Source organism: Prunus persica, chromosome G1, assembly GCF_000346465.2.
Source record: "Prunus persica cultivar Lovell chromosome G1, Prunus_persica_NCBIv2, whole genome shotgun sequence".
In the NCBI taxonomy this organism is placed as follows: Eukaryota; Viridiplantae; Streptophyta; class Magnoliopsida; order Rosales; family Rosaceae; genus Prunus; species Prunus persica.
In genome coordinates, this window is record NC_034009.1 from 41,786,534 (window position 1) to 41,810,737 (window position 24,204).

Consider the following 24,204-nt stretch of genomic DNA (forward strand, 5'->3'; position numbering starts at 1 on the left):
TAAAGACAATTGATATATGTATGTTACGAGATAAACTAACAAAATAAGAAATATTAGCAACAGATAAATTGCTAATTTGAAATTTAAATTGGATAATAAGATTACCTAGAGATTTGGCTATAAGAGCTGGTGTGAGCTAGGTGTGTTAGTTAGGCCGGGTTTATCCCAAACCTTAACCTAATGTGTTGATCTTGAGCTTGGTTGACATGACAAACTGGTCACATTTAGGTTGAACTGAAGTTGGAAACAACCCACTAGAATCAACCCAAATTCACCTAAATTTCTCAACCTGAGTTACCAATCCAGTAAAAATAGCTTTGCAAAAAATATCATCGTCTGTCAAAGAAAATTTAAGTTCAGTTTGTTTGCAACCAAAGTTAAACCCATATTCATAGAGTATATGTTGGTTTGAGCTTTAATTGGCACCCCACTTGTGACCTGTCAAATTCAAATATCAAACCCTTTTATAAGTAGAGTTGTTCGCATAATCCTCTTGATGTATGTGGAATCTTTTATTTCATCAATAATTGTTCGTAGACCAAGAAAAAATATGTGAAAAACTTGTTCGTAGACCAAGTAATTAAATTATTTCTTAGGGATATCCTAAACCCTATGCTTATGTTTATAAAATGTTGCTATGTAACTTCTACATTAACTGGACAAGTTTTCCTTGATTGGAACCCTAAACACTATGTTTAGTGGAATTGGGATAAAATAGTAATATAGTAGGTTCTACATCCAAATCTTATTATAATTGGAAACATTTTGAATAAAACATAAAGAAACCATACGAGTTCTCAAAAGGATAATTTTCCTCTCTTTCATGATGAATATAATTTCCCCTTTTGTGTATATATATGGGGCTCTAGGTGGTGGGCTAACTAAAGCCTACCCTTAAGTTTCCTCTCTTTCTTTCTTCATTTGTGGTAGAAAAAGCAATTTCAATTATAGAAAGCCAGATGGACAACCTTTCCAAATAAAGTTATTGGTTCTTTTGGCAATCTGCTAGTTGTTTTCACGAAAATAATAATAAAATACTAGTTTTGGGAATGAAAAAGCCAAAAATAAGAAGATAAAGCGCGTATACAAGTACATAACTTCAATTAGATAAAAATGTAGAGTTTTGATTGGAGATCAATAAACGGTATGGTAAGCGATTTATAGTTCAAGTAGTTAAGAATATTTAACTTTCATTGCATTCAATGTTATAGGTTCGATTCCCCACTCCCTTAATATCACTTTAATAAAAATAAACCTTAAATTCGAATTTATATGATATTTTACAAGATATCCTTGAAAAATGGGACATATGATTGATTCATTTACATAATTTCTATTGTCTCTCCCTATCACAACTTCCATTCCATTGCATATGTATTGAAAATCAATTAGTGGTCCCTTTTGGCCAGCAATGCAATTTATTATCTTTATTAATTCTTTAATTGATGGAAATCTTTAATTTGATTCCTTAATGAAAACGTTAATTGGATAACCCAAGGTCAGTTTTGTCATTATAACCCTAATTTTTGTGCTTATGCCGCCCATGATCTCAAGATAAATCTCAAATAAAAAACGCTCATAGACCCACACATTCGTCTATAATACGAAGATAGGCACTGTGTAGCAGTGTAGCCTCCACACAGCATACCAGAGACAGATGATAGGTTGAGATTATAGACAGTCCATAATATAGAACCCAGTTGTTATACCGTATATAATAATCCCAATAATAAATACATGGTTTTGTTTTTTATTAAAGCAAAAATAGTGTGCAAAAATATAAAATTTCGATAAAATATATATACGAAAATTTTAATTTCTGATTTTTACCTAAAGAAGAAGAGGCTGTTCTTCATACGTTTCGTTCCCAGTGTCGCTAAAACTAACACAAAATTACACACACCCTCTCTCTCTCTCTCTCTCTTTCTCTCGCTCTCTCTCACCCAAACCCAATTCTATCTTTCTCTCCTCGCGCAAACAAAACCCTATTTCCAGACTCAGACTCTGAGCCCCATTCTGCGTTTTGTTCCCAAAATCCCTCTTCCTTCTCTGCGTTTCGCTCTCCGCCGCTTTCACTCTGAAACTCCCTCTCTCCCTCTCTCCTTTTTCTCTCTGAAACGCATTGTTTTCAATATAGAGAGAGAATATACTGGGGGCGGTTATTAAAACGGTTACGTTTTGGCTTAATCGTCAATCACTGCTGGGCTAGGGTTAGTCCTCTCTCTCTCTTTTTCTCTCTGAAGTTTTTCGTATCGTTTGTGGTCGAATAATTTTGGGGCTGTGGAAATCCTAGGTCTTCGGAGTTACATAGACGCAGAGAGGGATAATAATATATACATGTGCTAGGGTTTCTATTTTAGCGCATTTACTCGGCGTTCACTCCCAGATGTTGGCGTCGCCCTAGGGTTTTTTTTGTCTCTTTCTCTGGAGATTGAACTGTTTGATGGGTGTGAATTTTCGTGCGAGAATCGTGGGTTGTTATTCGTTGTTGCCATAGTTAACACACCTATTGCTTATCTGTCTGTTGGGCTTGAAGATGAGGGTCTTCTGAGTTTGCAATTTCCTTCTGCAAATCCATCTTTTGATTGAAGATGGATGCGTAGACAGATTTTTCCTTTTATCTTCCTTGTTTCTGTTTTTTCAATCCCATTGTGTTGTAATTCGAGACATGCACCTTGTCCTTGCCATTGCCTTTGTTTTCGTGCTCTGGGTTCACACCTTGGTGAAAGTCTGTTTGTTTTTCTGAGCCCTAGTGTTGGTAGATATAGATAATATGCTATTCAGTGCGTAACAATATCGGAGCCTGTTTACTTGATTAATTGCAGTGATTCTGAAACAAGATTGGTTATTTAGGGAAAAGGAAACTTGGACTTTGCTATTATATACAGAAGAGTACCTTTGCGGTACAGAACTGTGTGGATATTCTTTTGATAAGTTTGACAGAGGCAAATTATAGTTGCCATATATAGGATAAATCAACCACTCTCATTGTAGGGGGGAGTGCATTTGGAGTAGTAGCAGCGACTTGCTTGTCGGGTTGATTGTGAAGCAATATTGGTTGTTTAGAAGAAAAAAAATATTATAGTTGGAACTTAGTATCTTTGCCAAAATATAATAAATTTGGGGAAAGGGAAGAGGCGGTGAAGAAGGTGAGAAGTGTTTCTGTTGTTGTACCTGATCATGTTCACTGCTCCTTATGGAAAGAAGTGAACCCACTTTAGTTCCAGAATGGTTGAGAAGTACAGGAAGTGTTACTGGGGGTGGCAATTCAGCCCACCATTTTGCATCATCATCTTCTCACTCAGGTATTTTTTGCTTTTTAAGTTTCATGGACCCAATGTTTTCCTTTGTTTTTTTACACATATACTGCAATTTACACACACAAGCATATTGTGGAGGCATCTATTTAGATGAATCTTATGGGAACATCTTTTGACTGAGATTATTTTTAACTCATGTGTAGATGTTACTTCTTTGGCTCATCACCTGAGAAATAGAACCTCAAAGAGCATAAGTGATTTTGATACACCACGTTCTGCTTTTCTGCTGGATCGATCTTCCTCTTCCAATTCACGGAGGAGTTCTAGTAATGGTTCTGCAAAGCATGCTTACAGTAGTTTTAACAGAAGCCACCGTGATAAGGACCGTGATAAGGAAAAAGAGAGATTAAACTATGGAGACCATTGGGACCGTGACTGCTCTGACCCTTTGGGAAATATTTTTACCAGTAGAGTTGAGAAGGATACTTTGCGGCGTTCTCAGTCTATGGTGGCCAGGAAACAAAGTGAGCTTCTGCCCCGAAGAGCTGTTATTGACTCAAAAAGTAGTAACAGCAATCATAACAATGGCAATGGTTTGCTTTCTGGGGTTGGAGTTAGTATTCAGAAGGTTGTGTTTGATAAGGATTTTCCCTCACTCGGAACTGAAGAAAGGCCAGCTGTGCCTGATATTGGAAGAGTTCCATCCCCTGGATTTAGCACAGCGGTTCAGAGTCTGCCTGTTGGTAGTTCAGCTTTAATTGGTGGGGAGGGATGGACGTCAGCTCTGGCAGAGGTGCCTTCTACTATCATTGCAAGCAGTAGCTCAGGATCCTTTCCTGTTCAACCAACGGTTGCTGCTACTTCGGGTTCTGGTACTTCAACTGCAATGGCTGGTCTTAACATGGCTGAAGCATTAGCGCAAGCTCCAGCACGAGCTCGCACTGCTCCTCAGGTAAATGAGGTAACCTGAGGTTTTACTTTCCTCATGCTATTTGAACAGTATGTACTTCTGGCTGATCTGACAATGCATTTTCTTGTGTAGTTATCTATCAAGACCCAGAGGCTTGAGGAATTGGCTATCAAGCAATCGAGGCAATTAATACCAGTAACCCCTTCGATGCCCAAAGCTTCAGTAAGTGAACTTACAGTGATGTTTGCATGAGCTTGTTTTAGTGCTGTTAAACTTTATGACTTCTAATTAATCAGACAGGTGTTCGCAATAATATTTTGTGGGTCATGCTTGTTTTAAGTGTTTGTATAGTTTACCATCAAGAAAATAAGGAACTTAGTTAATGATGCAAGCTAGATAGTGTTTTTTATCCTTTCCCTTTTATACATTTTCTTTGATGTTTGGCTAGCAGGTGCTTGTAGAAAATTTGTGGATTGTTTTAATTCTCATAGGTTTTTCATCTCCCTTATTTCAATAATTTAGGTTACTTGTTGTGACTAGTTTTGCTTTCACTTTTTTTGATATCAAACTTCATGATCTCACCTGTTGTGCAAAGGTGTTTGGAGGATTTTAAACTGAATTTTGTATGATTGATGCTCCATTTGAGACAAGTAACTTGTGATTATCGAGCCAACCTTATAAGTTAGAAGTCATTCATGTTTAGAGGTGTGTGTTTGGCGTACTAGCAAATTCGAATAACGCTTTGCTCTAGTTTCTCTTCTTAGACTCAACTTAAGTAATAGGGTTGATATATTTCAGATTAGTTGACAGTTACTTGTTGAGCAGTCTAATTTGATTTCTAAACTATGTAAGCAATGAGTTTCCTAGTTGATTTTGGACCTATTTACTCTCTTTGTCATTATCTGTATAGATTGTTAGGGTGATAGATGATTCAGTGATATAAATAAGAGACAGCCATTGGTGTGGATTATTTAAGTTCTTCTGATGCTCGAGAACCATCCCTCTCTTACTCCTTATGTTTTCCTCCCTCTCTCCCTCTCTTGTCATTGGTCCATATATGGTGGGGATCCTTGGGAGTAGATAGACAAGATAGTTTGTTGCAAAACTCGTTATTTACTGGCTGTCTTCTGATCAGGACTCTGCTGTTTCCTTCATGCTATTTCTTAGGCACTGGATAAAAGATGGAATACTTGTTTTGATTTTCATTGTAAGATACACAGCATGAAGAATGTCCTATTTACTTGGGTGTTCCCTCTGGACTGTCGTATGGAGATTAACAATTTTCTTTATAAGGAAAACCTACACCCTTCTGCGCCAGTTATGCAATGAAGAGGATTGTTGTGTTTCTGTCTTTGTTAGAAGCATACATCGTGTTTCCTCATTGTTCACATCATTGGTTTGAAACTAGTGAAAAGTGTTCTGTAATTGTTGTTTGAAGTTTTGTTGTTTACACTGTAATTGGGTTATGACTCTTTCGTGCTGCTTTTTAAGTTAATCTCATTGGTCAAGTTTGATGAGTAGTACATACATAAATGGTCAAGATTGAAAAATGACTTGTATGCCGTTCATTTTTCAAGAAATGTATATTCATACATACACAGACACAGAAATACACAATAAAACACTTCTGATTTGCTTATTTGCCAAAAGCCTTTATGTTTTTGAGTTCTGGTAACAATTTTCTAACATCTTTTCAGGTTCTGAATTCTTCTGACAAATCAAAGCCCAAAACAGCAGCCAGAACTGGTGAAATGAACGTACCTGCCAAGGGTGGACAACAGCAGCAACCCTCTCAATTGCACCACGCCAATCAATCTCTTCGTGGTGGTCCGGTCAAGTCTGATCCTCCAAAGACATCTCATGGGAAGTTCCTGGTCCTTAAACCAGTATGGGAAAATGGTGTCTCCTCTTCCCCGAAGGATGTTACTAGCCCTACAAATAATGCCAGCAGAGTAGCAAATAGCCCACTTGTTGTTGCTCCTGCAGTTGCATCTGCTCCTCTAAGGAGCCCCAACAACCCAAAGCTTTCGCCTGTGGAGCGCAAGGTAGCTGCCTTGGATCTGAAATCTGGATCCACATTGGAAAAGAGACCTTCTCTGTCTCAAGTCCAGAGCCGGAATGATTTTTTCAATCTCTTGAAGAAGAAAACCTCAATGAACAGTTCAATTACTCTCCCAGATTCAGGCCCTATCATTTCATCTCCCACTATGGAGAAATCAGGTGAACTAACTGGGGAAGTATTCAGTGATCCTGCGAGCCCTCACGCTATTGAAAATGGTGGTGAGGTGACTGTGAATGGTGATAGCTCTGAAGAGGTTCAGAGGTTTTCTGATACTGGCCCTAGTGTGGCAGTTTATCCTGATGAGGAAGAGGCTCGTTTCCTTCGATCTCTTGGATGGGATGATAACCCTTGTGATGATGGCGGTCTTACAGAAGAAGAGATAAGTGCATTTTATGACCAGGTACAGAACTCTTCCTTCGCTCCACTAAGGGTTTTGATCCGAAGATCAGCAGTTCAACCTGTTGATAGTACGTACTAAGCTCTCAACTAAATTTAAATAATTGTGTCCAAGGAACAAAATAGGTGCAATGCTTTGTAGTTGGTTATTATTTCTGTATTAAATTCCTTGATAATAGAAAAATATAATGTTTTTTACTATTTAGTCTTGTTTTGAACTCTTAGTATAGATCTATATAAGTTGGTGCTTTTGGAGTTGGTTATTAATGTCACTATTTGCTATGTGCCAAATAGGTTTCTGCAGTTGAACATATTCTGTTTAACAATTTGCTAATGTATTTTTATTGACTCTTTGTGTGTGCTCTTTTGTATGCAGGTCCTGAAATCAAGGCCATCTCTGAAACTTTGCCGAGGCATGCAGCCAAAGCTTTCTACGCTGTCTGAATCTCGGGCAACTAATTTGGGCGGGGCTCGCTCTGACTTGAGCTCATCTGACTCTGGGTCTGAAGCTTGATTTTCTTTTTCCTCACACATAGATCCAAGAATTTTCAATTTTTTTGATGGCAGATGGTTAGTCTCTTTTCTCTTTTGTTTTGGAAAAAAAAAAAAAAGAAGCTGATGAGTTTGGTATGAAAGAAGAGACTGAGTTTCGGTTACAACTCTGCATTCTGCAAATAGTGCAATAAGTTACAGGTGCCCCCGATCCTGTCTGCCTAAAATGGTTTTTGTTTAGGTTTAAAATTTTATGGGGGAGGGGTAGGGTAGGGGCTATTTTGTCTGCAGTGGAAGAAGAATGAGAAATTGATATTTTGGTGTATTTTGGTCCTTTTTCTTCCTCTTTTTTTCTTTTTTCTTTTTTTTCTTCAGGAGGTTTTCATTCTACAAGAAAAAAGCTTATGATGTTTTTGGTCAATTTTACGGAAAAGAAGAAATCAAAAAGGTTTATTTTTAGTTTTAGTTCATCTTGGTATGAATGTTTTTGCATAGTCATTCATTAATATTTTTGTTAGATCAGTTCATGTTATTATTTGATGGCCCTAATTACGTATGAATAATGGAAATAGAAGAAATGTATTCAAGATTTTATTTTCCAATCTGAGGTCGTAATTACAAAAGTGAGCAAATAAACTCGAGCAAGGTTAGATATATAATCAACAAGTTTTGCACTTGCCAACGCAAATCCACTTTAAAAACTAAAACAAGTCAAACTAAACGCCTGCCAAAAAAGAGAAGGATGAGAGAAAAAAATAAGAGAAGGATGAGAGAAAAAAATAAAGCCTACAATTGGTAAAATCACAAATAAGAATGTTTGGAAATTGGATATTCAAAATAGAAGAATTTGGGTGTGTTTACACAGGTGAATTAGGTAGAAGGTACTTTCAGTGCTTTTTGGGAGAATTACATCGCTTCTAACAAAGTTTTCGTAGCAAGCTTGAACCTTAAAACTCTACTCGTTCCATATGACTTGAGTTCTGTTTTATGTTCAACAAAAATACTATTAGCACAAGTGTTTTATACAAAAGCAGTTCAAAATTAATTTAAGGACACGTTTGTAACTACTTCTCTAAGAAGCACTTATCCTTTTATAAAAAACAGTGACCACAAACAAGATGCAATCATAGGACTGATTTTCTTTTTTCGGCCTACAAGGTCTGGCGGGAAACGCAACACTTTAGGCTTATTATATCATAAAAAATAGCGTTAGGTACTACATCATTTTCCTTTTGCTTTTTAATTCAAAAAGTGGGGAGAAGGAGAGCAGAAAATACATAGAATATTATGAAGGCAAATCAAAAACGGTTTTCAAGTGTAGTTCTATTAGGTCTTCCTCCTCTCTTTCTCACCTCTCTCTCATGTCTCCTCTTTCCTATCAAGATGATAACCACCCGATTGCTTACCTGACTCTTGTTGCCCACATTCCCGTCAAAACGGAATCTGACATCCGTTCTTTTCTTGACTCGCCCAGTTTTGTACAAATTGCAACATGGAAGTATGTTCTTGCATGCACCGATGCACGGTTGTGCTCCCTGTATCTATAGTTCGATTCAAAATATTAAGCACAAAATTTATGAATTGATTCCAACGCATGGCCCATGCTTGCAGAGAAGACATAACTGAATGGATCATCATGACCAAGTAATTTGATATAATCAATGTATTATCATAAGCCCTCACATCATGCGGGGTTGTGAAATAACGTAAGAAAGACAGGCAAACAAACTCAGATTTTGATAAGGCAAAAAGGCATTGCCTTAGTTTTAGCAATTTAAACAAGACTGGTGGGACAATATAAACATTTACAACGGTGAAAAATACCTTCCATATTAACTATGGAAATGGAATTCGAACCCTATCTACCATTCATCTTTCTGTCTCCTTGGTCCAACTGTTTGAAGAAGTTAAATGATACACATACACAGCCAATTCCCTCAGTTGTGAAATCCAGGTTCCAAAGGAAAAGGTACCGCTCATACATCCCTACTTACTCCGGGTGAGCAGTCCAATAAATTAGCCCACTGCAGGAAACAGAAAATGAATTAAACTGGCTTGGTAACGGTATGATATGCAGCGCGGTATGGGTTACATAAAAATACATTTTAAAGCATTGAAAGCATTGTACTGCCTGCATGTACTTATGCACATTCATGTTCATGCATGTATGTGCATTCCATTACAGTGATGTCGCTCATCAATATGGGTGCTCCCTTGACAGCCAAGAGTAGGGTGCCAGAAAATATCATTATTTTACATGTTCAAGACAGAAACAAATCACATTACTTATATTTTGAGACTCACATATATTAGTGGACAAATTATTTTATTATAATAAAGCAAACCAGAAAGCCCAACAGGTGAAAGCAAAGCTATTGAGATGCATGAAGGCAAAGGAATTCAATGAGAAATGACTTAGAAATATATCCATGAGACACATACACACAAATAGAGTAAAGTACAAACAGCATGCTTATCAACAAAGAGTGGCCCCATTTATAGATCTCAAATACATAAGGGGTGGGGGCGGGGCTCCATAAAAGCAACTTTACCTGATCAACACAAAAACTGATTGCAAGACACCAGCAACTCCTGTCCACACTGGAGGACCAGTTGTCACAAGTGAATCCTGTATTAGCAAACCCACCGATGCCGCTAGAGATACAAAGGCTACAACATAGGCAATGAACAGCCAAAGCTTCAACCTGTTGCAATTCAGAGAAGGATTAGTTTATAACCAATTTCAGGAACAATCAAACAGAAAGAACATCAAATTCTCATAATCCATAGCTTCAAATGATCAAATGAGACAGACCTTACAATCCTGAGCTCAATATCAAGCTCACAGATATGCATAACAATGTGTTTACAGCTTTACATTCAATGGCCAAATATTAAATCATCTAACTAATCATATCATTATCTTATTGCTTGATTTACAATGGTTAAATCATCTAAGCAAACTAAATTAAGCGAATTGCATACACAAATCAAAATCGCAGAAAACAGTCGCATTGAAACTAAATAAGAAGGACCCATGTTCAATTTTAAGCTGTGCAAAAAGAGCAAAACTACAATTGCTCACCTCCACTCGCTCTCTTCGTACGGAGAGTAATCAATGTCTTCCTTTTTAACGCAATTGAACATCAACGCCGCCAAAGATGCAAATATGCCTGCAAAAACCACCAATCACACACACAAATAAAAAAACCCTAGAAACCGAAAACATGCAAAAAGATTGATCAAATTGGGTCGGGTCGGGTCGGACCAGGGAGGTAGTGGACGAAGGAGACCTTGACGGAGCTGCAAACGACGGCGTCGACCCAGAACCACCAACCGGCTCCGAACACGGCTCCGGCTACGCCTGGCCCGAAGATCGCCCAAAGCTCCGACACATCCATATGAAACGACGCCGCTTGAACTTGCTTCGGTGGTTATTGGTTCGCGAAGACAAACCGGATCGGGTGCCGTCTACCGGACTGTTCGAAAAACCCGATGGCTGCTTTCTTTTTTGCTTTTCGTCAACTGTGAATTGCTCTCCACTCTGTTTCTAGTCGATGCTTGAAGCTTCCGTTTTGTCTTTTGTTTTTCTTTTTTGCTTTCTTGGGGAAATGTTAATAATTATGCTTTTAATCCTTGTATTTAGTGGAATTAATTCTTTTTTACTTCATGATACTGTATAAATAAATTTGGATAAATTAAAATCTAAAATTCGGCAAAACTAAATTCCACGAATGGCCGCGCACATGTTCTACCAAACATAAGTGTCACGCACGTGCATGTGCCACCAAATTTTAAAAAAACATGCGAAGTATATAGAATAATGGAAATTACTCCTCGTCGTCAATTTAATTCCCGATTTTGCTTGTCTTAAATTACAAATTATAATATAAAATTCACGTGTTTTTTTTTAATCTATATATATAAAGCCAAATATAGAGAATTGTGAAACATTCAAAATATTAAAAAATAATTTTAGTTAATTCAAATATTAAGAATTAAAATTATTAATTAAATAATAAAAATATAAATTTAAAGATTTTCATCTCTTTTATTCATGTGACTTGGACTAAAACTCATCGATACTAATAATTACATCGTGATCGATAAAGTCTATTGTAGCGTTATTTAGTTAATCCACATTATACATGCGCTCAAACAAATTCAACTCACTAACAATCAAATTTTGACACGTAATTTTGTAATTTTAATTAAGTTCATATTATGTGTGCAATTATTACTTTTGTTATTATCTTTTATTTGTTTTAGAACGTGTTGAAGAGTTGAGATATTGCGTTTGTTTGCATTTGTCTTTTATCAAAACTTGATGTTCATTTTCAAATTCTTATATAGTAAGGATTTGAAAACGTTTTAGATTAATTAGAGATATTGTATTTGTTCACATTTGCCTTTCATCATAACTTAATTTTCGAGTTCTTATATAGTAAAGGCTTTAAAACGTTTTAGATTAGTTTATATTAAAGCTTGTTGTATGTTTTTCGTTTAATGGTTGTATTAATGACTATTTAAATTTTATTGAAAAAGAATGATAGTCAAAATTATTTTTAATTTTAATATCTCCTATATTTTCGGATAAATCATTAGGTCATTCTTCTCTAAGTGGAGACAATACCATATCAGTATATAAACGTAATTTTTAATATTTGTGAGTCTCGTATGCTCCAAACCATTACCATTTTCTTGACAAAAGAGATAAGTGAATGAAATTGTGTAAATAAAATATTGCATTATTTGAACGAAATTTCCAATTAATTAATTTTAATATCATAAAGTTGAATAATCACAAGTACAGAAAGTGCTTAAGCACTGAGAAAAAAGGAAGTGAAAAGCAATTGCCAAATTAGACAATTGACTCGGTGAACGATTCCCATCAGTCGATCCTATAAATGAATGCCACGCGTAAAGCTTTGGCGCTGCACGAGTTCAAATGTGTTGCGTCACTCTATGCTAGAAAGCCCCCACGTATAAAAAATATCTCCTAAAACGTACCGTCCTCACTCACTGCCTGCAAAAAACGCGAATCTCTCTCTCTCTCGCTGTCTCTCTCTCCCATTTGCGAAGAAAAAAAACAAAAATAGAAGGAAACCCACTCAAAAAAACGGATCCAAAAGAATACAAACCAGAATATAACCGTAAACCCTAGCCCTAGCCCAGCCGCGACTTACCTTACCCACCCGCGCTCTCTCTCTCTCTTCGTCGCTCACTCTAATACGAGTTTTCGAATTAGGGTTTCGGTTTTCTGTTAGCTGCATGTCAGGGCTTCGTCCACCAGGGGTCGATTAGGATTGAAATTTATAATTTTATTTATAATTTTAGGGTTAGGGTTAGGGCTAGGATTTCGGTGATGGGATATATGGTTGGTTGTGGGTTGCGGGGTTGTCGGTGATGACCGGAGGCCGATGTCACGAGGAGAAGAAGATGATGGGTAGGGGTGCGGACGGAGGTTGCGGCACGGAGGAGAGGCCATGCCCAATTTCTAGGGTTACGCCTAAAATTCCGGCGACCCAACCGGAAATTCCCGAGAAGTCTAGCTCTTTGAGAATTGATTTTTACTCGCAGGCCAAGAAGGCTTTGTGTGAGCGCTCTCCGTATGATGTTACCGAGGATGGTTCAGCTTCGAGTGTGCCCACCACCTTGCCTAGGAGCTTGGCTAGCTTCTTGTCGAGGCAGTCTGATAATCGGAAACGGCACAAGAAGTCGCATGCCAGTGCTGAAAAGAAGAGTTCTCGGCAGAGCGAGAGGTCGCGGGGTTCCAACATATGGGCGGAGACTGAGGACTACTTTAGACCCTTGAAATTGCCTGATATTGACACCTTGTGTCAGGTGTCTGAGCTTAGTAATTTAGCTGCTCGCAAGTGTTTTTTGATTCCGGTTTTGGGAAATGGTCCGAGGGTGAATGCAAATGAAAACGTCAAAGCAAATGGGGTTTTTGTAAGTGAGGAGAATGCAAATGCCGGTAATTCAAATAGTGTTGTTGTCAAGGATGAGAGTATAAATGGTGGGAATGCTAATGATGCTGTTGTCAAGGAGGACAATGCAAATGTTGGGAATGCTAATGAGGTTGTCGTCAAGGCTGAAAGTGCAAATGATGGGAATGCCATTTCTGTTGCAGTTAGAAACGTGAATGAGAATGGTGGAAATGAAAATGGAGTTGTTGAAGATGAGGTCAAGAGGGTGAAGGATGAGCATTCCATGGAAATTGATAGTGTGGGTGCTTCTGGGTTGCCTGAGGGGGATAAGGGTTGTTCTGTTTCAGATTCTCCTTATGGTCTTGAATGGCTTTTAGGATATAGGAATAAGATTGCTTTAACATCGGAGCGCCCTTCAAAGAAACGGAAGGTTCTGGGTGTTGATGCAGGGTTGGAGAAAGTCTTAATTGGTTCCCCTTGTGATGGGAATTCATCTTTATGCCATTTCTGCTGCATGGGCGATGCAGGTAAAGAATCAAACCGATTGATTGTTTGTCGTTCTTGTAAGGTTGGAGTTCATCGGAAGTGCTATGGAGTGGTAGAGGATGTAGATGCATCATGGGTATGCTCATGGTGTAAGCAGAAGACTGATACTAGTAATTCAGTAAAGCCTTGTGCGCTTTGTCCAAAGCAGGGTGGGGCTTTAAAGCCGGTTCTTAAGAGTATTGAAAATGGTGGATCTGTGGAGTTTGCTCACTTGTTTTGTTGTCAGTGGATGCCTGAAGTTTATATAGAGGACTTAGTGAAGATGGAGCCCATACTAAATGTTGGAGGAGTGAATGAAACCCGCAGAAAGTTAATATGTAATGTATGCAAGGTGAAGTGGGGCGCATGTGTTCGATGCAGTCATGGTATTCTTTGTTGCTTTACTGTCTTATACAATTATCATATCTGTTTTGGCTGGCATGCCAATGGAATGCTCCCGTTATTGGTATATGTGCTTAGTTCTCCATCTATTAGACTTACTTGAGAGTTGACCTGAAATTTAGAAGATACAAATATGGTGTTGCATTGTTCTGTTAACACCCCACATGTACTTTCTGCTGTAAGGTTTGCCCCCCACATACGATAAACCCACAGGAAGTGGGGAGCTAGTAATCTATGTTCAAACTGATTTCGTAACTTTGCGTGTAAAGTGGGAAATGATTTTATCTTTTGTTACTTTATAATATATTTGAATTATAGTTAGTTTTATTTAAAATATTCTGCAAAAAATAAACATCATGAAAATATAGGATGTTGCACCAATTGCTAAAATTTGCGTTTATATATTAGTATGGATTTTAGATGTACTTTGTATTTATGATGTGCAGTTCTACCAAAATATTATTACTATTTTCTTGTCCTCGAATAACAAGTTTCCGTTCAGTGAAAGAATTGAATAAGTGAGCCTGCTCTAAGTTTCGTTGCAAAGTAATTTTTTGCTCCCTTTCCTTTTTGGATCTGTGTTAAGGAAAATGTTAGCAATAATATTTCTTTGTTACTTCATAGGAGAGTCATATTGTTTATAAGATGTAGTCTCTCTCCTCGCCCCACTTGCTGGGTAAAACTCTCTCTTGACTGAACTTAACTTCAATTGGCAATTTCATTTTCTGGAAGTGTCTGAGGAACATTTTGTTTCTTTCGATTGATGCACTTTTTTGGCATGATACTTACACGGGTGGTCTTTGCCATGCTACTTTTATGCGAGCTAGATGTCCTGTCTCTGGTTTTGGGTTAGTGATCATTTGCGGGCTTAAAAATCTTAATATTTTCTTGTATTGTGGTGGATCAAGGTTTAGTTCTTAAAAAATTGTACATTTATTTTTAAACAGTTAGCTGTTCAACTATTAAAATATTGTTGAATTGACTTTTGGATTACTTTCGCTCTGATAATGTTTTTTTTTTGGCTTGTTGATCAGGAACCTGCAGAACTTCATTCCATCCATTATGTGCGAGGGAGGCAAAACAAAGAATGGAAATTTGGGGAAAATATGGGTGTGATAATGTAAGAGTTCTATGCATGTGTTTGAGAATCGTAATCTTATAATTGTTGTTGTGACTGGTGTCTAGTATTGCCATGTTTTTTTTGTCTTAAGTGACAGCTTATGACTGTGATCAGGCTTTCTGACTGAAGATCTAACTTTTGATAAACATGTAGGTTGAATTGAGGGCCTTCTGTCCAAAGCACTCAGAAGTACCTGATAACAGAAACATTCAATTAGTAGATCCCCCTGTCTCTACTGACGGGAATGCAAATGTCTCCAACCATTTACCTGTGGCATTGTCAGAGAGCAAATTAAACAAGTTAAGGGTTGGCCGTAGAAATGGTGATAAAATTGCAGTCGCTACTGGGGCTCCAGATAGTATTTCTGAGAAATCGGGTGATTGTGAATCACAGGAGATAGCGTTTCCTAGTTCAAGATTAAATGCTAGACTTCAGTCGGATTGTAGTGATGCACAGCCAATTATTGATGCAGGGTCATTTGAGAGGAGCAGTGAGGATGTTAATGCATCCAGCTCCCATAATTTTTCTCTGATTTTAAAGAAGGTAATGTATACTTGAGGTTCACTCCCTTCTCAACACATTTGGAATTCACCAGCTTGTTTTAATTCTTACATTTTTTCTCCTGCAGCTGATTGATTGTGGAAAAGTTAATGTGAAGGATGTGGCATCAGACATTGGCCTTTCATCTGATTCTTTAGCTGCATCACTTGCTGTAATGCAAACTAGATATTTAATTTTTTATTTTCTTAATTGGTTTCCAAAATAGTTTAAGCAGATATATGTTTTTTTCCTCAAAATTTTCTTTTGTGGCCTTTTCCTGCAGGATGATAGCATGTTCCCTGATGTGCAATGCAGAATAGTTAAATGGCTTAAAGACCATTCTAACTTGGACTTAAGGCAGAAAAATGGGAAAATGAAATTAAGATCAGCAATTTCATCCATGGCTGAATTTGGGGGTTCTGATGGTTCTGATGCTGCATCTTTATCAGAGTCTGATATGACAGATGTAGCTGTTAAGTCAGTACCCCCACGGAGAAGAACCAAAAGTAGTTTTAGGATTTTGAAGGACAACAAAGTAATAAGCTCATCTGAGGGGATCTTTTGTGACAATGGCACGTTGAACAAGATTAAGGTAGATCAAATGATTACTGATGAACAAGAAAATTCAAGTAAAGTCTCCATCCCTGATCCCGTTGAGAAGGTAATTAATTATTTGAGAGAAGTTGGTTATGCAAGCCTTCTGACTATTGCTTGTGACTACTAGTGTAATCCGATTCCTTGTTCGGTCGGATGATGGAAGGGCATTATATGTAAATATTGGGTGTGATGTGGTTAAGTGTTTCACCAACTTCAGTTTGGTTTTAGTTTGTCATCTACAATGTTCAAGAATTTTGTAATAAGTTAGGAAATGGCCCAGCCTTCAAGGCTTCCATGAGGAAGGGCTTTCTCCGTTATAACACATGGTGCAGTTTATTTTCGAAATGGTCTGGGGATGTTTGTTGTGTGAGCATGCTTAAGGTTACATGGGGATTGAACGTTATAAATGTTATGATAGTCCTGCTGCAGTAATAAGGATTACACTTGAGTGTGGCTCTGAATGAACACTGCTTGCCCTCTCTTTCTTGCTTTCTCTCCACCCACCCTCCCTACCCCCCTCCTCTGCCCTTTCATTCCTCTCTCCTGTGTTATGCCTCAGTTATTCAGACCTTTGTTTCTAATAATTTTCATGTTTTTGCAGAATTTGACGGAGGCTGTTGGGTTTCAGCATTCTTTGCCGACACTTACACCTAAATCAGAAGGTACTCTTCTCTGTTTCTGCTGGTTAGATGCCTTCATATTATCTTATCAAGTAAATGAAAGATTGAAGATTTTTGTTGTCCATATGCATGTTGATTGACTAGGTCAGACTTTAAATTCCTGGTTCTGTGGAGGTTCCAGGTTAGGTTCATATAGCGAATCTCTTTCATAATAGTGACCTCCAACTTAAAATTTATAGGTTCAGTAAATAGGTGGAGTCTTGGAGTGAATTTGAATAGGACTCGGGAAGTGGTGAGGCCTACAATCGTTGTAGTTGCAGCTTATAGCTAAAGAGAGTTATTCCACTGCTGAATTATTTGGGATTTGAGTACAGGAAATACCAGTTGCATTCCTGTACAGGAAATTGGATATGAATTGTGTTGCTATTGCTAGTTGTTTTTCTTCCATTAATTTTTGTTCTATGTTCTATTTGCTCTGCTTTTCTAGAAATTTTTTGTTGTATCTGGGTTCATTCTGTGTTGCACTGTTGCATACATAGATACCTTTGCATCATTGAAGTAGTTCTTGGCGTCTCTTGTGACATGCAAAAATGGTTTGATGGACAGGTAATTCAGCTAAACCCTTAAATTGCAGCGTTGTGCAAAAGGGTCAAGAACAGCTGGCTACTATTCCTTTGCAGAGTACCTCAGTGATCGTAAATGAAGATCAGTTGTTTTCAGTTGCAAAACCAGTTGATCCTGAAGTCAAGTAAGTTTTTTTTTTTTTTTTTGGGGAAATTGTCAAATCCTCTTTTTGTTTTTGTTTTTGTTTTGTGATTTCATGAGAACTCCTCTGAATCTTGCAAATGCACGTTTGCAGTAAATCTGAGCCAGAAGTTCCTAGTTGTTATGTCCATCCGTATATTGAAAAGAAATTGTTTGAGATGCAGAATGGAGCAAATCCAATATGTGGTAATGATGGTAATGATTTTTTTTGATTTGTTTCCCTGTTGTTGCAATGGGTGAGTTTTGACAGGTAATTTATTTGGCAGGTTCAAGCGAGGGAGAAATTTCTCGTCTGGAGGCATCTTCCCATGCCAGTGTTTGCTGTAATCACCAATATAAGCATCCAAAATGCTGTGATAATATTTGTAAATCTGATGAGGTAACTTTAGAAGAGTTGGTTAAGGCTCGAAAAATGGGAGCTCAAGAACCGTCTCCAGAAGATGAAGTGGAAGGAGAACTCATTTATTACCAGAATAGGTTGCTGAGCAATGTAGTTGCGAGAAAGCATTTTACTGGTATATGTGTTGCTCTTCTATCCTCTGTTACTTTATTTTCAGTGTTCCCTGCCTCTGGTAGGGGCCTTCAAAAGTTTGTATATTGATGTTTGATATTGATATAACTTATTAACATCTATTGTATATGCATTCTCTTGCAGATATTTTAATGTATAATGTTGTTAAGACTCTTCCATGGGAACTTGATGCTGTACGGAAGCAAAAATGGGATGCTGTGCTTGTTAATCAGTATCTTTGTGAGCTTAGAGAGGCAAAGAAGCAGGGTAGGAAGGAGAGACGGCATAAAGAAGCACAGGCTGTGCTTGCAGCTGCAACTGCTGCTGCTGCAGCCTCTTCTAGGATTTCATCATTTAGGAAAGATGTCCTTGATGAATCTTCCCATCAGGAGGTTAATGATTTTTTAATTTTGTCATTAAGACTTTGGCCCTTTATTGTGTCATTTATTTATGTGGTCATTTTTTTCTCTGCAGAATGTGATGAAGTTGAATACTTCTAGTGGGAGGTCTGGCTTTTCCTCACAGCTGATGCATCGGGCGAAAGAGACATTTCCGAGGGTGGCTGTCCCTAGGATTTCTGTGGAAAAACACACTGGTTTTGTTCATTCTGTTGCAGATTTTTCTAAAGAACATCCTAGATCTTGTGACATCTGCAGACGTTCTGAGACATTGTTAAACCCGATCTTAGTCTGTTCCAGTTGCAAGGTTATCTTCTCTTTCTTTTGGGTTTAATTTCATGAAACTTGCTACTTTGCTTGGGTTATAACTTATAACCAAGCCCTTTTTTTTTACAGGTTGCCATTCACTTGGATTGCTATCGTAGTGTTAGAGAATCTACAGGTCCGTGGTACTGTGAATTATGTGAAGAACTATCATCATCTAGAAGCTCTGGAGCTCCTGTCAATTTTTGGGAGAAAGATCATTTTGCTGCAGAATGTGGTTTATGTGGTGGCAAAACTGGGGCTTTTAGAAAATCTTCTGATGGTCAGTGGGTGCATGCCTTCTGTGCTGAGGTAAAATTTTCTCTTCTTGTGCACATGAACAATGTCAATTAGGTTTTTTTGAGTGAAGAAATTGATGTTATTTGCTGTTTCATCTGGTAGTGGATCTTTGAATCAACATTCAAAAGGGGACAAGTATCTCCCGTTGAGGGAATGGTATGTGTATATCAAATGCTGTGGCAATCACAATTTTGAACAATTTAGATTACTTTTGTTTTCACTGAAGATCTTTTCTTTGCCATGAGCATTGAACTTAATATTCCAGCAAGCTAACGCTTAATGTTAATCTGTTATGGTGCCAGGAGACGATTTCTAAGGGGATTGATTTTTGTTATATCTGCCGACGCAAATGTGGTGTTTGCATAAAGGTAAGAGTTTAACATCTTTTTAGGTTGTGATCTTATGCTTTGATGGCAAGGGTTTTTTATATTCACCTTTTTATTATCTTACAATTAGGATCACTGACAGTTAGGCATCTGTATTATTATTAATTTTTTTTTTTTTTTTGCAGTGCAACTATGGTAACTGTCAGGCAACATTTCACCCTTCATGTGCTAGAAGTTCTGGTTTTTACATGCATGTGAAAACTTTGGGCGGAAAGATTCAACACAAGGGGTACTGTGAAAAGCACAGCGTTGAGCAGAGGGCGAAGGTCTATATTTTTATTTACTTAAAAGTCTCCATCCTTTTGATGGTTTATGATATGTTATGTTTATTTTTTTGGATGTTGAACTTATACAGGCTGAAACACAAAAACATGGAACTGAGGACTTGGAGAACCTCAGGAAAATTAGGGTAAGAGCTATTCTTACAGTAATTACTGCTGCTCATATACTTTTCTATGTCCACAACTACATGAAAATATCAAACAGAAGATTGAAGCGCAAAGCATATACCAGTGTATAGATTGAGCTTTGCTTGTGTGCACTTACGTGAAAACGTGGGTTCAAGGTCTTTATTTCTTGCTATTATGCTTAAGCAAAAATACTTCCTTCTACTCAAAAAAATGCAGCACCCTTTTGGCCTGAGTTATTCTCATGATGAGCTGGTTTGGAGATCCACATGGAGTATCTCCGCATTCACTTAGCAGGGACACAAGAAGTTCTTAGGTTTTAGTTTACTCTTGGTATATTCTTATATCAGAGATTGAACTTGTATCTTTTAATTAGTCAACTACCTGCCATTAGGTTTACAGTGCCCTTCGATCTCCAAGTTACTGATCTGGATTTTGATATGAAGTTTCTTTGGGGCTTGACTCGATGCAAATACCTGAATGCTAAAGATGATTCAAGATATGAATAGTTAGGAATTGGAACTGTTAGTAAGGCAGACGGTTCACGTATTGAAAATGTGGAGTTTTCAATTTCATGCTTCTAAAATAGAAAGGAGTTTTGATGTATAATTATGGTCTTTAGGCGTGTGGTCAATGTTCGCAATTTTTACCTCAGTGGCATCAACACAATTTTCTTCTTATTCTCATATCATGTACTGAGTGATCTATTTTCTGTTGTCCATGATGGTGTCTTTGACACGTGATATTTTGATTGTTTATAGAACTGAATTGCGTGATTGAGTTGTTACATGAATGGTCCTGTGCAGGTTGAACTAGAGAGGGTACGCCTTCTTTGCGAAAGAATCATCAAACGAGAAAAAGTAAAGGTGAGGCATTTTCATGGTTGCTGCTTTGTTGGCCTTTCTAGCTCTTTGCTGCATATGGGCTAGGATGACCTGCTTACCTCATAAATTTGTTATATGGTGCATCTTTAAAATCTATGGCCCATGGCTAAGAACTCAGGACCTACTTCACTTTTTATAAAGGATATTGTTGTATGAGTGTTTCTCAATTGGAATGGTGTTGTCTCATAGAAGTGTGTTGCTTCTCTTCTATGTGGGGTGGGGTTTGTGATTCTGCTTAGCAGGTGTTCTGAATGGGGTTTGCAACCTTTTCCACTCTCGGTTCATGATTTTTGCGCGTTTCCCTTTTGTGCACATAATTTCTACCGGAACTGTTTATAGCATTGGTTCAACACCTCTTGCTGAAAGGGCTTCATGTTGCCTCTCATTGATACATGCATGTTGGACCAAGTTGTATTTTCATATAATCTACCCGGTCTCCCCTTTTGTCTGTGGTCATGCTTTTCCTCCAACAGATTCTTTGCTGATGTGTATGTGGTTATAAGTTTACGTTTTACCTTATGTCTTACTCTGATGGATATAGAGTAAAAAAAATCTGTGGTTTTGGATGTCGATGGTCTTCTGTTGCATAATCTTCATGTAATTCTGTGATGGTACTTATCTGTTGAAGGAATTCATGCTAAGTAAGTTTTTTGTTTTAATTTTAAATGCAGCGGGAACTTCTCATTTGTTCACATGATCTTCTTGCTGTGAGGAGAGATCATGTTGCTCGATCCGTGCTGGTTCATAGTCCTTTCTTGCTACCTGATGTTAGTTCTGAATCAGCTACAACATCTCTTAAAGGACATACAGATGGTTACAAATCATGCAGTGAGGCATTTCAAAAATCAGATGATGTGACTGTGGATAGTACAATTTCCGAAAAGCGACGGACCAGAGTTCTGATAACTATCGACAATGATCAAAGGACAGATGATGACAGCTCCACATCCCAAGATCATTTTACTCCAAAGTTCACAGAGAGGGCACAATTTTCTGAGAAACAGATTCCTTGTAGACCTACTGCTGCAAATTGTAATATTTCGGAAGACGGGGGATGGAGGTCAAAATCTAGAAAGGTATTTTACATTGCATCCTTGACTAGTCTTCTTTATTATACTTGTATATATGGTAATTACAACCATAGTTGAGAGATTTATGCCAACTGTAAATCTTCAACTCACAGCATGCTGAGACATTTGAGAAAGAACTGGTAATGACTTCAGATCAAGCATCGATGAAAAATATGCTATTACCCAAAGGATATGCATATGTCCCTGCGGATTGCATCCCAAATGAAAAGCAGATCAACCAGGATGCTTGTTCTGGTGAACCCCCAGAAGGAGATGGGTAGTGTGGCGCACCTTTTGGTTTGTGTTTGATCTGTCCTTTCGGAACACAAAAGGACCACAATGCGAGTATTCTCTGCCCACCATCCCAGACATCACCGCCGCCCCTGGAAACCGCCACGTTTATCAGTTTCAAAGGGAAATGGCCGAGTGAAAGATGGAGGCTAGGTTCACGCCGATGTATTCATAGTAAGGAAGCCACATTTTGGGTAGGGATGTGAAGTTTTGGTGTCATTGTTGTATATTCTTGTGAGAGTTCGACTGTACAGTGGGTGAGGGTTTATTCCTTTTACGTGTATTAGAAGAAGGCATATGGATTTTATATCTTGATGCCTGCCTTTTGGTTCTGAGAGTAAAGAGAATCTCCTGCTTGTAAACCGCGTACAAGAAATTAAAGCGTATCACCCACTGCCCTTGCCCTGTAAAGTTATTGTATATATCCTTACAATACCAATCCTCAAATACCAACCCTCAAATGCATCAGATTAATCCATTGTTTAATATTCGAACGATACGCGATCCACAACGTCGTTCTTGATGCCTCTTAAGTTTTCTCAGCCTGACGCAAGTTTTTGGGTTGGTGGTTATCACTTGAATTTGCTGGGTTTGTGGGCAATGCTGGTGCGTATTGCTTGGTTTGAAATGTTGTACTGTATCATTTGGTAAGAATAAAGAGCCGCTATGTTTTGTGGATGTATTCTGATCCCTGATTTTAAGTTCAGTAATGTATCTCAGTTTTTTCCTTTTCTCTTCATTTTTTTCCTCGTCTTCCCTTCTCACAAGGAGCTACTCGTGTCGTTTGCTTGGGTAACACAAGTGAAAGCAATCTGTAGAATTTGGAAAGGAAAAATATTTGCCTCCTCCCCTTTCATGAAGTATGAGCCTTTACTTTAGTGCCAATTACAGTTTGACATGCATATTCTTTTTATGTTTTTGCGTGTCTAATCAATGTTTCCTTCCGAAAAAGAGGCAAGTAATGTACATTTAAAATAAAAATATCTTCTGTAGGAATAAGATTATGAAGAGAGGTAAAATTGGTTCTATGAATTTCAATTTAACCTTTGGTGCAAGTGTAACCCATTTTTTATTGGCTTAATTATTGTGTTACACATGGACCGGAAGCTCAATTTCAATTTACCCTCTCGAACTGAAATTTTTTCACTTACCTTCTATACTCTCTAAAAATTACTGAAATTTTCTTCCTTTATCATTTTCGTCCATTCCTGTCCACAAAACTATTAAATGTTCTGATGTCATATGGGCAATTTAGTAATTTTAGCTCCTCTATCATCTTTATTTGCCTCTCACTCACTCCCTCTGCCTCTCTCTTCTCTCCCGACCCCGACCCCGACCCCGACCCAACCCCATCGCACCCCACCCCCTTCTCTCATCTCTCTCCTATTTTCTTTATACCTTTCTCTTCTCTCCTCGACCCAACGCCCACCCCAGACCCACCCTCCATGGAATTACTCAACACACCCAACTTACCTAGCCACCCAAACCACTACCCTCATCAACTCTCGCCAAGCAATCTACTCAGGCCAACTGCATCGTCATCATTAGACGCAACCCTCGACCGTAATTTTGTTTAATGGCCTCAATCCACCAGATTCAAGTGAGTTTGTTTTTAATGATATTAAAGGAAAGATAAGTGGAAAGTGGTAAGTGGGGTAGCGATGATGGGGAAAGGGAGTGGGGTGGCGGGGCGGGGTGCTTTTGGGATGGGGTGACTGAAAAGGGAAGAAGGGGATGGAGGTGAGAGCTAGTGAGCTGACGGGAGGGGAAGATAGGGAAGAATGGGGCTCTGTTAACCCTCAAAAAATTAAGACATGTATTTTTCAATATTTAATTTGGATTTTATAGTTTTTAAATAGTTAAAATTACTAAAATTCCCATGTCACGTGAGCACTTGTGGACAGAAATGTATTGAAGTGATAAAGTGAGAAAATTTGAGAAAATTTCAACAATTTTTAGAGATACTGAGGTTAAGTAAGAAACTTTTAGTTTCAAGGAGTAAACTGAGACAGAGTCTGTTTTTGGGTAAAACGGT

General features: G+C 38.0%; 3 protein-coding genes across 5 annotated transcripts; 2 read left to right on the forward strand and 1 right to left on the reverse strand.

The window, feature by feature from the left end:
- Positions 1,841–7,660, forward strand: LOC18788954. Of its 2 annotated transcripts, none has more exons than XM_020563221.1 (5): positions 1,841–3,305; positions 3,464–4,221; positions 4,303–4,392; positions 5,868–6,632; positions 7,005–7,660. In XM_020563221.1, exons 1-5 carry the CDS (start codon positions 3,197–3,199, stop codon positions 7,140–7,142), a joined length of 1,860 nt encoding a protein of 619 aa, XP_020418810.1. In that variant the 5' UTR covers positions 1,841–3,196; the 3' UTR covers positions 7,143–7,660. The 2 variants fall into 2 exon arrangements, with proteins under 2 accessions (XP_020418810.1, XP_007225552.2); XM_007225490.2 differs by having other exon boundaries at positions 1,843–3,305; positions 3,464–4,212.
- On the reverse strand, positions 8,740–10,740 carry LOC18788543 (transmembrane protein 50 homolog). Its single transcript, XM_007223744.2, has 4 exons — positions 10,389–10,740; positions 10,206–10,293; positions 9,673–9,825; positions 8,740–9,144 (listed from the first exon to the last, which is right to left on the reverse strand). Exons 1-4 carry the CDS (start codon positions 10,519–10,521, stop codon positions 9,111–9,113), a joined length of 408 nt encoding a protein of 135 aa, XP_007223806.1. The 5' UTR covers positions 10,522–10,740; the 3' UTR covers positions 8,740–9,110.
- Positions 11,873–22,896, forward strand: LOC18790221. 2 transcript variants are annotated; one of them, XM_020553588.1, is made up of 19 exons: positions 11,873–13,961; positions 15,012–15,097; positions 15,251–15,640; positions 15,726–15,809; positions 15,921–16,298; positions 16,836–16,896; positions 17,461–17,602; positions 17,714–17,814; positions 17,886–18,134; positions 18,275–18,522; positions 18,605–18,835; positions 18,925–19,143; positions 19,234–19,287; positions 19,434–19,499; positions 19,643–19,783; positions 19,873–19,926; positions 20,731–20,790; positions 21,480–21,884; positions 21,992–22,896. In XM_020553588.1, exons 1-19 carry the CDS (start codon positions 12,527–12,529, stop codon positions 22,157–22,159), a joined length of 4,572 nt encoding a protein of 1,523 aa, XP_020409177.1. In that variant the 5' UTR covers positions 11,873–12,526; the 3' UTR covers positions 22,160–22,896. The 2 variants fall into 2 exon arrangements, with proteins under 2 accessions (XP_020409177.1, XP_020409210.1); XM_020553621.1 differs by having other exon boundaries at positions 11,874–13,961; positions 17,714–17,805.

Coding starts and splice junctions, on each gene's coding strand:
- LOC18788543 (XM_007223744.2), bottom strand. CDS start 10,521: ATGGATGTGTCGGAGCTTTGGGCGATCTTCGGGCCAGGCGTAGCCGGA. Junction 9,826..10,205: donor TACGAAGAGAGCGAGTGGAG/GTGAGCAATTGT, acceptor GAATTGCAACAG/GTTGAAGCTTTGGCTGTTCA. Junction 9,145..9,672: donor TCAGTTTTTGTGTTGATCAG/GTAAAGTTGCTT, acceptor TGTTTCCTGCAG/TGGGCTAATTTATTGGACTG.
- LOC18788954 (XM_020563221.1), top strand. CDS start 3,197: ATGGAAAGAAGTGAACCCACTTTAGTTCCAGAATGGTTGAGAAGTACA. Junction 4,393..5,867: donor CTTCGATGCCCAAAGCTTCA/GTAAGTGAACTT, acceptor ACATCTTTTCAG/GTTCTGAATTCTTCTGACAA. Junction 6,633..7,004: donor TAAGTGCATTTTATGACCAG/GTACAGAACTCT, acceptor TTTTGTATGCAG/GTCCTGAAATCAAGGCCATC.
- LOC18790221 (XM_020553588.1), top strand. CDS start 12,527: ATGACCGGAGGCCGATGTCACGAGGAGAAGAAGATGATGGGTAGGGGT. Junction 16,897..17,460: donor ACTTACACCTAAATCAGAAG/GTACTCTTCTCT, acceptor TTTGATGGACAG/GTAATTCAGCTAAACCCTTA. Junction 18,135..18,274: donor TGCGAGAAAGCATTTTACTG/GTATATGTGTTG, acceptor ATTCTCTTGCAG/ATATTTTAATGTATAATGTT.